A 12,795-nucleotide genomic window follows, 5' to 3' on the forward strand; every position below is an offset into this window, starting at 1 on the left:
AACAAAATAATTTTGTGGTTGGGGGAGTTGCTACAACATGAACTGTATTAAAGGGTCGCAGAGTTAGGAAGGTTGAGAACCACTGGTTTAGAGGAAAGACCTTGATTCTGGCTCCTACACAGCAGCCAACAACAGAAGTAAAGCTGAACAAATGCTGGAAAACCACTTACTCATGAGAGGGTTTCCTGTAAGCTCCCTTAGATAGTGAGCTCCAAGCCAGGCAGTGGTGGCGCACACCTTTAATCCCAGCACTCAGGAGGCAGAGGCAGGTGGATCTCTGTGAGTTTAAAGCCAGCCTGGTTTACAGAGTGATTTCCAGGTCAGCCAGGGCTGTTACACAGAGAAACCCTGTCTCATAAAACAGAAAGAAAGAAATGGCTCTCTAGAAAGGTATTTTTAGCTTTATTTCTGTCGTTGGGGCATTTATTTCTGTTTGTTTTATTTGTCCTGATACAGAACCATGGGCCTTGCCTATGCTAAGCAAGCACTCTACCACTTCCAATCCTGTTATTTTAAGATGGGGTCTACCCTTGTAGTCCAGGCCAGCCTCAAGATCCTCCTGCCTGCCATATGCTGTGATCAGACATGTGCCACCATGCATAGGAAGGCACAGTGAGATCCACCCAAACTTTCCATAAGCATAGCTCCTGCATGAATCACATAAATCAACCTAACACAGAATCTCAGCTCATTCTTAAAAGCTTTGCTCCTCTTCTTAAGGATCAAAAAGAGATGTTGAAAGGGTCAAACAGACGAGGTACTTGGGCATCAGCCTTCCCAGGCTCAGGCAGGTAAAAAACAAGGGAAGCTCTGAAAGGACCTCAGAGTTGGCACAAGACATCCCAAGACTAAGTTCTCTGCACAAAGGAGTTTTATTTGCCCCAGAGGGACAGAGGACCGGGAATAAGAGACAAAGACCGCGGATAGAGAATGAAGGAGACAGAGAAAGGAATAAGGGAGAGGGTAAAGGGTATTTGCCCTGGAGGGACAAAGGACCTGCCTCTGGATAGAGAGGCGACAGCTGTGGCCCATAGGCAAATGGCGGTTTATAAAGGGAGAAGGGGAAACCCCATGTTGGGGTGAGTTGGTTTGTTTTGATTATGTCAGTTGGGGTAACCAAAAGGGGGCTTTTGATTGCTGGACTGCAATAGTTTGATAGCTGGATCTTAATTGTCAGCCTCAGGAGGAGGAAGTGGCCAAATAAGTGACTAGACGTAACTAGCTTTCGGAATGTAGTCTACAGTTTAGCAAGGCAGAGGAATGGCAGAGAAGGGTAAGAGAAAAACTGTGGGCGCCATGTTTGCCATGCTTGGGCCTCCTAGAGCCCTCCAGGATCCACGGGGGCCAAACCCAACCACCACAGAGACTTGTCCGTCCTGTGCTGAGAATCTGCCAGTCACTTTATCTGCGGTACCCACCCTGGGGACAGTTTCTCTCATCCCTAGTAGAACTAACTTCGGAATCTGACGGCATAAAGCTTTGGTTCCTTTTCTTGCCTCCGCAAATGAAAACAGAAGGCGAATAGTCGGCTGTAGAATGTATTGATTCATCCGCTGCACCAACAACACACTGTACGTCACAGGAGACAGCCACAGGCAAACACAAGAAACCACACACATCTGCTTGGGGGCCTTCTTTGGTCCTAAGTCATGTATCATACACTTTGGCAGAAAGACTAGTTTACAGGCTCTCGATGAGTTCTGGTTTTCTGTATAGTCTGGCACGGGAGATTCACAATGGTACTCGGGGTTTGTCTAAAGACAAGTCTCCCACATGTAAACATTTGACTGTATCAGTGTGCCAGCTGATGAAAGAATCGATAAGATCCCTATCCTTGCAGCATACACAATTGAAACTGGAGGCAAACCCACCATCCCTGCAAATGGAGAGCTGGAGGAGCCAGGGTGATGGGCAGCCTGGGGAGGGACCCCAGGGAGAGGGGGTGCCACCACTGCTGGAGAAAGAGACCCACAGCACAGTTACACAAGAAATCTGACAGAAGTCCGGCCTCTTGACCTAAAGGAATTATCAGGTTCAGAAACTGCTAATCTCCTTGTTAAGTTAACTATGTCTGTCACAAACAGTGAGGCTCCTCAAGGCCCAGGAGAGGAGAGAGCGTCTGCCAAGCCCAAGAAGCACGAGACCAATGCCCTAATCACGTTATTCTAGACTCAAGCCAAGCAGTGACTCAGCTAACAACACAACAGGCGGCAGGGGTTGAAGCTGTGTGCAGACACCACAGGAGACCAAGCCCATCCCTCTGTCCACTTCAGTCCTATTGTCCAGGGACCCAGGTGTAGGAGGACAATAATCCTCCAGGGCTGCTTCAGTCAAGTCGGGGCAACCCAGAACCCCCCTGGAGAGCAAGACAAATAGCAGAAGGTATGCCACCTGCCCTCCCAGAGCCTGTCCAGGCTGGCCTGCAGAAGGAAACCAGGACTCAGCCCCTGTTGGAGGGAGGAACTGCCCGGGTGGACAGCAGGAGGCCAGGAGGCCCCTCACCACCAGCAGCCTGCCCTCATCCCCCACGGCAGGTACATACTTGCGTTCTGTGCACCTAGTCCCTTCCCTGAAAAGCCTATTTAAGGCTCAGGGGTTAAAGACCAGAAAGGTCCGTGACAGTGTGGACCTTTGGCCAAGCCACATGGCTCTTTCAAGGGCCAGACTCAACCCTTTGGGGGAACCTCAGTCTGAACACCAGCATACTTTACACATCATATCACTTGCTCTGCTGCCAAGGACAAGTGCTTCCCGAGCTGCTAGGACTCCTGGGTTGAATGCACAAGCAGCAGGCTTGGCTTTTCCACACCAGTCCCTCGGGCCCCCCAGCCATCAGCTGCCTGGAGGGTGGAGCTAGCTCCCCTAAGGATCAGGCCCACACATGGCTCACAGGATGCGTCAGAAGCTGCAAGCAGGAAGGAAAAGCAGAGGACAAAGCCAACACCTGGAGTCCCACTAAACTGACACCACTGCCGGCAGGCACTCCCGGACCTAAAGTTTCAGGCTCTGCAGGGAGGGGCAGAAAGATATCCGAGAACCCACAGAACCGGGAGGATCACCCAAGGCCGTCACTGGGGACTAGGGCTGTCTCCCTCTGTCAGCGTCTTGAAGTCCATGGAGAGGGCTTGCTCTTCAGCCTGGGAAGGCCGCTTCCAGTCAGCTTGAGCCAAGATGTAGAGCACAACCACCCCAAAACAGACCAGCAGCAGGCCCAGCACGTTGGCCAGGACCCCCTCGGGTTCGAACTTGCTGTACTTGGTCCTGTAGGGGAGGGTGAAGGGAGAAGCCACCAAGGGTCCCAGTTAGGACAAGTGCAGCCCGGGCCTTAAAGATGCCAACCCTTCCACCCTCCCAGTGAGAAAAGCCAGCTCAGAAAGAGGCTTCCAGTGAAGCAGGGGACACTGGAGGCCCTGCCTCTTCAGGACACTTACCCAAGTTTGAACAGCAGCGCCTCCTTCAGGCCCAGGAGAGCTGTGCCCACAGAAAGAAGGAAGATGGTGGCACCATAAAATATGTGTTGTGGGCGGTACCGGCTCCGCAGAGAGAATGAAGCTCCGGGGAACAGGAAGAAGCTGAAACCCACAAGCCACTAAAAGGAGAAAGGACTCTGCTGAGCCTTGAGCTGGCTGTGACCTAACTAATAGGAGGCCGCCAAAGGACCCCTGCATCCCCTCAAATGCAGTGGAGCAGAACATTTATAGGAAAGGTGGCCTGGTCCCCAAAACTCGAAGCCGTTTGCCTTGAGGCCTTGGGCCTCCAGCAGCAGGTTCATCACCCCGTGGATTCGAAAAGCTAAGGCATGTGATTCAACGCTTACACAGCATCAGTGGGAAGGACAAAAGGCCTGGGGCACCCTGGCCTCTGAAATCCTAAGCTTATACCCAGTTCAGCCTCTGAAAACAGCATCCAACTAAATTGACCTTCTCTCTCTCCTCTGGACATGAACCCTGAAAAATGGGCCCCTCTATGGCATACCTGAACCCCACTACCCTCCCCTCCCCTCCCTGGGGTTAGACTCACCTGCACAAAATAAAGAACAAAGACTAAGATCCCACACCAGCTGTGCAAGCTGTACAGGTCTGGATAGCTCTTCTTCCTGTGATAGTCGAACACGGCCACCAAGCCTGGAGCAGAGGCAGGGGCCATATGAGGACAGGGCTGGACATGGAAAAGAGAGAGGAGGGAGACCCGGGGGAACTGCTAGCCAGAACTTCTGGGCTTTGGTCCAGGCCGATGATGGCCAGCATCCCATCCCTGCCTGGGATGCCGGAGGAGGAGAGTGGGGCAAGGCCAAGCAGCCTGGAGCAGGGACTGTCTGCCCAGCTGCCGGAGCCTGAAGCAGCAGGTGGGGAAAGAACGGCTGCGCCCAAGAACTCACCCAGCAGGGCGATGATGAGAGCGACGACATGAAGCAGTCCATGTAGGATCTTGGTCGTGCGTTTGGCTTCTTTTCTGAAGACACGGTACACCAGGAGAGCTTGTGGAAGTGGATAAAGCTTTTAGTGTACAGGCCTGTGCTGGACACACCGGCAAGCCTGGCTGCCTAGACAAAGGTCTGTGCCAGGAGTTTCTTAAGCTTTGACAATTACAGAAACTGGAGGACGGAACAGGATTGCACAGGGACCTTGCACCCATCCTGGCTTTGGTCCAGGGTGCCCCTGTCTACCCTATGCACACTCAAGGACCAGGAGAGGGGCTGTGTCACAGTTCCACCCACTCAGAGCCACTACCGCGTGGCCTTGCCAGGTGTCCTATAACTCATTGGTTCGGGAGCTCAGGATTCGTCATGCAGTCAGACTGCGGTGCTGGCCAGGCTCAGTGTACCTATTAGCAGAGACTGCGATTCTGGAGCCTTCCTAGGTAGGGAATCACTGCACTTGGCAGGCAGACTCCCAGCTTCCAAGGCTTAATGTGATCCTGCCCAATCTCCACTGCTGCTGGGGGGGGAGCTGTCGGAACCCCCACCCCACCCCCACACAGCTTCCTGAAGGCAGCACTCAGGCCAAGCACCTGCTCGCACTTATCCCAGTACATGTGTCGACTTTCCCAACTTCCAGCTGCCCCTGAAGATAGTGTCGCTCGCCACTCAGGCTAGCTCCACTGTAGAAGGCAGCCATGGCCCCTGAGATGCCACCTACTGAAGGCAGCTACTACCCTCCAGCCCCAGGTTCCCTGGACTAGCCCCGGGACTCACCATCTCCTTGCAAGAAGATCATGCCTATGACCATGCAGAGTGGGTGCACATTAAACTGCAGCGAGCTGTCCCAGGCAATGCCACCTCGGTACAGACCCAGCCATGCGCCAGTCACAGCCACCACGGTGAGGCCCAGTAGCTGGGAGAAGGCCACGTAGTACGGCAAGGCAGCAGGGACGGAGGCACCACCAGGCTCCATGCTGACCCCAGCTACAGGAGACACAGAGCTCTAGGGAGCCACCCACACAGCCTTCAGAAGGCACACTCTGCCTCGTGACAGCTGCCACCTCCTCCACGCCAGAGTCTAAGCTGTGTGCCCTACCTTTCTCTGGGAGGCTAGGCCTACCCACAGAGGCAAACCTGACCTGTGTACACGGGAGGGCACAAGTTTAGAAACATCCCGAGTTCGGATGACGGCATGGGCCCCATCCCTGAGTTATAAGTCCTGTTTCCTGAGGCCCTGGGTGTTCTAGGGTGGGGTTGGCAGATACATCAGAAACACAAGCATATACCCTGAAGGTGCGGAGCTTACCACTCCTTTCTCCAGATAGATGGAAAAGTCCTTCCTGGGTGGGAATAGAAGCCTTGCTCCTTCACCCTTTTGTAAGCCTCAAGCCCTAATCCTAGTGGAGAGCCATGGGCACCCAGAGAGTCAGTCCCCTTGTTCTGCCCTGCTGTGCCAGACCACAGGCCACTCTGGGAGCCCCAACTTCGTTCCTTCCAGCTCCTTCCCACACCAACGGTGGGAGGGGACGCTGTTCCCCCTCCAGTGAGGTTTCCATAACTAGGGGCCCCAGCAGTGTGGCCTCATATGCACCTGCTGAACTGCCAATGGTTTATGCAGGAAGACAGAGAGACACCGCCTGTACCAAGAGAACCGTGGAAGGCTCTGATGCATGCAAGCCTCCCCATGCAGCTCAGGCCAGCTCTCAACCCTCCCCTTGCGTGTTCTCCTGTCCCCCGTTCCCATTAGGAAAGAGGTGGAGGGGAGCAATCTGGTCTGGCCTCTGTTCCTCTTGCCTCAGGGCTGGCAGTGGGACTCAAAGGTCCCACTCTGGCTAGACAAGACGACCACCAATGCCAGCTCTGCTGGGACATCAGCACTCCAGCTTACTGCCCCCTCCCTAGACAGACAGGGCTTGCCTCCCAGCTCAGTGAGTACCAGAAGGTGCAAGGCAGTGGCGAACAGAAGCTGTAGCTGCCGCTTTCCCAGCACTAACTAGCCAGCACTAGTTAGTGCCCCTGTTTTGCTGGGGCCTGGGTCAACCAGCTCCTCGGGTTGGTCAGCTCCAGCTCCGCCTCCCAGTTCTCTGACAGCAGCTCCTGCATTTGAAAAGAACGAGGCAGTTAATAATACACTCTGTGAACAGACAAAAGCAAGTCACCCATGTCCCCGCATGCACTGGTCAGAAATACGTATACATTTCCCATGGAAACAGGCCCAGGACATCGTCAACCCATCTTCACATACTGGCTTCACACACATCTCTTCATGTGGATAAGCATACTTCTGCCTCATTGGTTCAACAACTTCACACCACCACACTGTACTTGTCTCTGTCTCTAACTGAGCTCCTAACTCCTGCTGGCTGGCTCTGCCGTCCTGCACTGAACATACAGGGGGCCTCTCAGCCTTCATGGGATAGACACCGCCTGGAGATCTGTGTGAAGCAGGCTGGCCTCGTTCTCAAATTCTTGACGTGTTCTTTCAAGTCATCCCTGCTAAGTGGGAACTCTTTCTGAACCTCTAGCCAGGAGAGAACCCCTGTTTCTGGACCTCTTGCTGCTATTTCCTGTCTGTCCCCTCACATGACTGCCAAGTCTCCTGCCTATTCGGTCTTCCCTCAGATTCCCACTGCACTGCCCCGTCAGCCGCGTCCAAGATCAGTGTCCGCCCATCACAACCAGGCCTTCTCAAGATCCCAGACAGCCCTGGGGTCTACCGGAGCTTACATGGCCCAAGGGCTCCCAGATCTCTGTCATCTCGTTCCTCTCAGCCATCTTTGTTGCCCTGCCAGATCAGGACACAAGCCTCTCTCTTTTCAATCTGCCTGACACACCGGGACATGCCTTGCTTTCTAAGTCATATCACCCTTGCCAGCCAGAGAAATGCCCGCTGCCACGTGATCCTAACTTGTCCTTCCGCAGCCCCGCTATGTTCCCACTAGGTCCACGTGGAGGCTTCAGCTCACTGGACTGGCAACACAGCCTGCGGTTGGTACCCTCCTCCTGGTGAAGCCCAGCTTCCTGCTCCGTGCTGCCTACACCCCAGGGCAATGGCATCTTGCTCACTACTTTGTCCCCAAGTGCAGCTCAAGCCCCTCCTAAGTCCTCAAGGCTCCCCAAAACTTCCTTACCCTCTTGGGTTCTGTTCTAGATTAATCCCGCGATGCTCTCTACTGAAGTGTCCTGTCTGCTCCTTGAAGACAAGGTCACTCCACCCTTCTCCAAGACTTCTCAGGGACCCAGCAGAGACTGCTGTCCCCTGCTGTCCTTTGTCCTGCCTCCTCTCCAAGTCCCTCCCCCGTTATTAGATTCATCTCCCCAGAGCCCGAAGCACAGCAGAATCTGATTAGCTCCCAGTGAGAGAGAAAGCAGGAACAGGTGACCTGCCACGGTTTGTCAGGCTTCAGACAAGACAAAGGGCAGATCTGGGCCACGGGTCAGCCACTTGGTCTGCCATAGCCTGCTTTTTCTGTCCCAGTCAGTCTCCTCATAGGCAGAGACCCTAGTGAAGGTCTCTTCACAAGGTAGCGAGGGAGAGGATGGCTTTACCCTCTCTCACTGGAAATTCAGTCCTGAATTCCCTGTGACGGACAGGAGTGCCCGCGTGCTGTCACAGGAGTGCCCGCGTGCTGTCTACACACACCACCCAGGGTGAGGAGGAACCCGTCTGCTGTCTGCGTCAGGAGTGCAGGGACCCGACAGCCAGAGCGCCCCACGCTCTGCACCTCTCTGCTTAACCCTCGACAGTACTGTGAGCAGCGAAACAAGAGTGTTTGTTACCCCAGTGTCACAGAAGGGAAACGAGGACTCAAAGGCAATAAAGTCGCACTCAAAATTACCATCAGCAAATTAGCTGCTCCACTTGCAGCTGCTGCTGGTTGTAGCTGCCATTAGATGCTGGAACTCCACAGCAGGGGCTTCTGGGCGAGTGTTAATGGTGGCAGGTGTTCTAAGTAGGGCCATAGAAGGCTGGGGATGTAGCTCAGTGACAGAGACTTGCTGGGCCTACTCAAGGTCCTGGATTTACTTCCCAACCCCCAGCACTGCCGAAAATGGGGAATGGGGATTGAAAACTGGAGGCAACCCTGCATGGCCCTTCCCACCAGGCTAGGGAAAGGCACCATCCTTTTCCAAAGGGCACAGTCCTCTGCGTCTCTTCCCCAGTGGAGATCTCCACCAGCACAGTGGTTCTGAACTTCCCAGGGCCCAGGAGCTAAGTGACGCTGTCACACTTTCCAAACACTTAAGCCAGTCAAGGCTCTGGTGGCCCCAGCTGAATAAGGGACTCCCCAGGTCCCTGTTCACCCTCAGTACTGCCACAACACAAGAACAGGTGCTGCCTACAGCTCTCCAGGAGAAAATGGGTACGAGCTGGAGAAAGGGGTGTCAGAAGAGTGCCTGAGCAGCGGAGGCTCAATTTCAATTTACTCTCAGGTAGGGCACCCAGCCAAGCAGTCCTGGGAGCAAGAAAGCCAACCTGAGGAGAAAGTGAAGCAGCCTGGCCTCCGAAAGAAAATGGGGTGCTTTGGGTGCAAAGCTGAGGCTACAAAGTGATGCCAGAGGCACAAGAGGGGCTGTCGCTCCCTAGCAGGACCACTCCCCGTGGCAGGCATGGCTTGCCTGCAGGGCACTCATTCAGGCAGTGCTAGCTACACTCACAAAATCCTGAGCTACAGAAAAAATAAAGCAGGACCAACCAGCTACAATCCCAGCACTCGGGCTACGGCAGAAAGATTCCATATTCCAGGCCAGCCTGGGCTACATAGGGAGACCCTGTTTCAAAAACAAAAAAATGTTGAGTTGCCTTGTGCCCCACGGAATCTTTTAGTAAAATGCTCCCTGTTGCAGCTCAGTTCAGGACAGCTAAGAGCTCTCTGTACCTGGGGCAGATGTCCCCAAGGCTCTGGACAGAGTGGCTCCGCCAGCGGTATGCCTGCATCTGCAAGCGTTAAAGGCAGTTGAGTTGTTCCCCTGTGAGCATGCGCATGTGCATCATGGTCCCTGGTCACCCCAACAGTGAGAACACCCTACCCTTCCCTCTTAATGTGGATGCAGCTCCCTATAACCTGTCCTCGCCTGTGTCCCCCAGCAGAACACAGGCTATGGCTTCACATCCTGGAAATGGCCACTCTCGACCCTAGGTTTCCTTGGCTTCCGCAGACCTGTGTTCTCACTCCCTTTCCCTCCTTCTCCATTCTTTTTATTTCTTTCAAGACAGGGTTTCACAGTGTAACCTAGGCTGGCTTCTAACTCGACAGCCCCCTGCCTCAGCCTCCTGACTCCAATATCACACTTGATTCACACCAAAGTCTTGCAAGGAATGGGAGCTCATGTGGCCCCTTACATGGCTACTCCCCTTCCTTTCTTAGAGTTCAGGGTGGGGTGACAGATCTCCGGACTGTGACAGTCAAGTAGATACACCCCCAATCTCTACGCACCACCTGCAGACTGACTCCCACTTAATGCAATCACACAGGGACACAGCTACCCGCAGGGCTTAGCCTGTGCTGAACATCACGCTCCCTCTCCAGGCCCACTGTGTTTTATTAAAAGGCAACCATGCCTAACCTCATTACTGGTACCAGACACCGCTCATGCTGTACAGCCCAGGAGGCAGCGGTGGAGCCGAGGAAAGCTGGACCGTAGGAAACCTGGCTTGGCCACAGCCCTCCCTATCAGCCGCAGGCTTTAATTGAGTTAAAAAAGACTACAGTGGGGGCAGGGACTAGAGCTTTCCTTGGTGGGTGAGACCCTAAAATGTGATGAGACAAAAGGCGAAGAGAAGCGGAGCTGTTGCGCGGGGCACCGAGGGCACTCCAGGCAGAAAGTGGGCCCGAGTCTGCGCCAGAACCCACAACAGTTAAAAACAAAGGGGCTCTTCCCTTTCAGAAGGGGAAAGACGCACTTTAAAGGTTGGAATGATTTAACTTTTAATCCAATATGCATGTTGTCTTTGTAGGAAATTTGAAAATGTCCTTATTTATTTTTATGGAGGAAGGCCCCGTGAACGACAAAGCACCCAGCACATCTCTCGGAGTTGCAATGCAGCCTGGGTCACAAACAGGTCAATTCAGAGTGTGCTCCACTGGTTACTACTGTGTCCCTTCTCCCAGCTGGCCTCCTCAACTCTAAGGCCTACATTACTGGACTGCAGAAAAGTTAAGTGGGAAAAAAATATGCCCAAAAGCCTGGTACAGTGCCTGCCACCTGGTGAGCGCTCAGCCAAACAGCAGGTGAACAAAAATGGTATCACCTGAAGGTCATAAACAGCACAACCCCCTATCAGGCCACTTGTTCCTCCTGCCCACCCATGCCCCATTTATTCTATTAGAGAAACTTCTAGAGTATGGAAGACTGTCAAACAGTCTGCATTTAATTATTGTTGTTGAGGAGTGGCGTTGAACCAGCATCTCCCTCTGTAGCCCAGGCTGGCTTTAAACTTGCAATCTGCCTGCCTCGGCCTCCTGAACCCTAGGGTCACAATCCCTTGTTGCCACACATGACCAAGATGGTAGTTTTAATCTCTGAAATTTTATATTCCCACTTTTATTCTAATTAATTATGAGTTAATTCGAAAATAGAGAGTGGAGATCGGTATGGTGGCCTTTAATCCCAACGCACAGATCTCTGTGAATTCAAGAAGCCTGGGCTCTGCCTACCCAGGGACCCAGAGACAGTGGCAGAGCAGGGCTGGGCAGGGCATCTGTGGGTGATTCTACTTCTGGTTCCAGGAGCTCCTCCTTCCCACAAGGGGTGGGGCTTGAGCAGACCAGGATTTTCCACCCAGACCCAAGTGCGGGGAGCAATCCCGGTATTTAAGGGAGGTGGCCATGCTTTGCTTCGCTTTGTTTTGCTATGAAAAGAACAGGAGGGAATTCAAGAGATGGAACTTTTCTTAAAGAGTTTTAGAAAACTCTCAGATTGCCAAGACAGAATGGCAACTAAAAGGGAAGCCAGAGTCCACAAGGACCCTCCTGTGACTTGTGATGCCGCGCAAGAAAAAGGGTAGGAGTAAGAGAAGTGACCGGAAAAGGGAGGTGGCCAAGGCCAAAGCATGAAGCCAGGCTTTCTCCCAGTCTAGGAACTCCTAATTCCACCCGAGGAAGGCGGGATGCAGAAGAAAGGGTCTACCTGGCCCGCACTTGAACGCAGACACCAGCCGCGGGGACAGTGGGGGATTCAGCTAAGAACGGACCTGCCAAACGCAGATGGGTCCGCTCCCACCCACTTTATTTTAGAATATAGTCACAGACCCCTAGACTTGAACTCAGGTCCCCATTCTAACCCCAGCAGAGACGCGGCCCGAGGTCCCCAGGCTGCCTCTCCCGGTTCCCAGCAGCAGGAACTCACGCGTCAGGCCGCCGCCTCGCGGGGCCACTGCAGGGGACAGGCGGGGCAGGTGCGCGCGGGAGAGCGGCTCGAAGCCCGGCGTCGCCTGGCCCCAGTCCCCGCCGCCCCTCCGCGTGGAACTCGGCTCCCTGGCACCCAGTCGCCTACCTGGTCCCGCCGCCGCCAGGCCTGTGCGCGTCCTCGCGCCGCGCCGCGTCCCGGCCGCTCTGCCGGTTCCGCGGGCCACGGCGCGACGGCGTCGCCATGGTGACAGCGCGGCGGCCCGGAGGCGGTAGCGCGCGCGAGGAGGCGACGGTCACCTGCGCCGGAAGTACCGCCCGGCGCGGGCACTCGGGGGCGCACGGCGGCTACACCGACCCCGCAGCGTCGGGACCAGCGTGGGCAGGGGATGGTTGGCTGGGCGGATGCGGCGCCTCGGTTCCCGGTCTCTAGCCTCTCGCTCTCTGCTCTCGCCACTTCGGAACCTGGGAAGCCGCTAGGTGTCAGGCCCCGCCTGGGTCCAAGCTCAGCTCCGGTAACCACTCCCAGCCCCCGTGGGCGGAGATGGCACTTTACACTTTACTGGAAGGCTGGGAATAACCCTGTCCTCCCCGCCTCTGCACACCCGCCACACGGACGCTGTTGTTGATAGTTTTCCTCCCTCTTTTTTCCACTCCAGGACACACACGGAGGGAGGGGAGGAGGAGGGGAGAGACACCAATCTAAGTCTAGATACCGTTCGTCCAACTTCTCATTTAAGGCTTAGGCCTGTTGCCAAGGTCTGTACTTAAGACAGGAGGTTGCCAAGGCCGAGGCTGGGAGCTTGGGCAGCGGATCCTGGCCCCCTATCCAGGAAGTGCTATGGGTAGATAAGAGCCCAGCTCAGACTTCCTACAAGCTGGGAACAAAAGGTTCTTTCCTGTTGGATGCCTGGCCAGACTCACCAAGAGTCCAAGAATGAGACAGAATTGGGGTATTTCCCCCTGTGCATCAAAACATCTTTGACTGTGGGACTGGCCTCTCCCACCTGCCCTCCCCCAACAAAG

The 12,795-nt window shown here is 54.5% G+C and overlaps 1 protein-coding gene across 2 annotated transcripts; it reads right to left on the reverse strand.

Annotated features, from left to right (window-relative positions):
• Positions 1-1,524: 1,524 nt before the first annotated feature.
• Positions 1,525-12,243, reverse strand: LOC130876762 (transmembrane ascorbate-dependent reductase CYB561). 2 transcript variants are annotated; one of them, XM_057773347.1, is made up of 7 exons: positions 11,918-12,243; positions 6,357-6,517; positions 5,195-5,404; positions 4,379-4,477; positions 4,021-4,124; positions 3,432-3,589; positions 1,525-3,261 (listed from the first exon to the last, which is right to left on the reverse strand). In XM_057773347.1, exons 3-7 carry the CDS (start codon positions 5,391-5,393, stop codon positions 3,069-3,071), a joined length of 753 nt encoding a protein of 250 aa, XP_057629330.1. In that variant the 5' UTR covers positions 5,394-5,404; positions 6,357-6,517; positions 11,918-12,243; the 3' UTR covers positions 1,525-3,068. The 2 variants fall into 2 exon arrangements, with proteins under 2 accessions (XP_057629330.1, XP_057629331.1); XM_057773348.1 differs by lacking the exon at positions 11,918-12,243 and adding an exon at positions 11,771-11,906.
• Positions 12,244-12,795: the final 552 nt, after the last annotated feature.

This window comes from Chionomys nivalis, chromosome 7 (genome assembly GCF_950005125.1).
Source record: "Chionomys nivalis chromosome 7, mChiNiv1.1, whole genome shotgun sequence".
In the NCBI taxonomy this organism is placed as follows: domain Eukaryota; kingdom Metazoa; phylum Chordata; class Mammalia; order Rodentia; family Cricetidae; genus Chionomys; species Chionomys nivalis.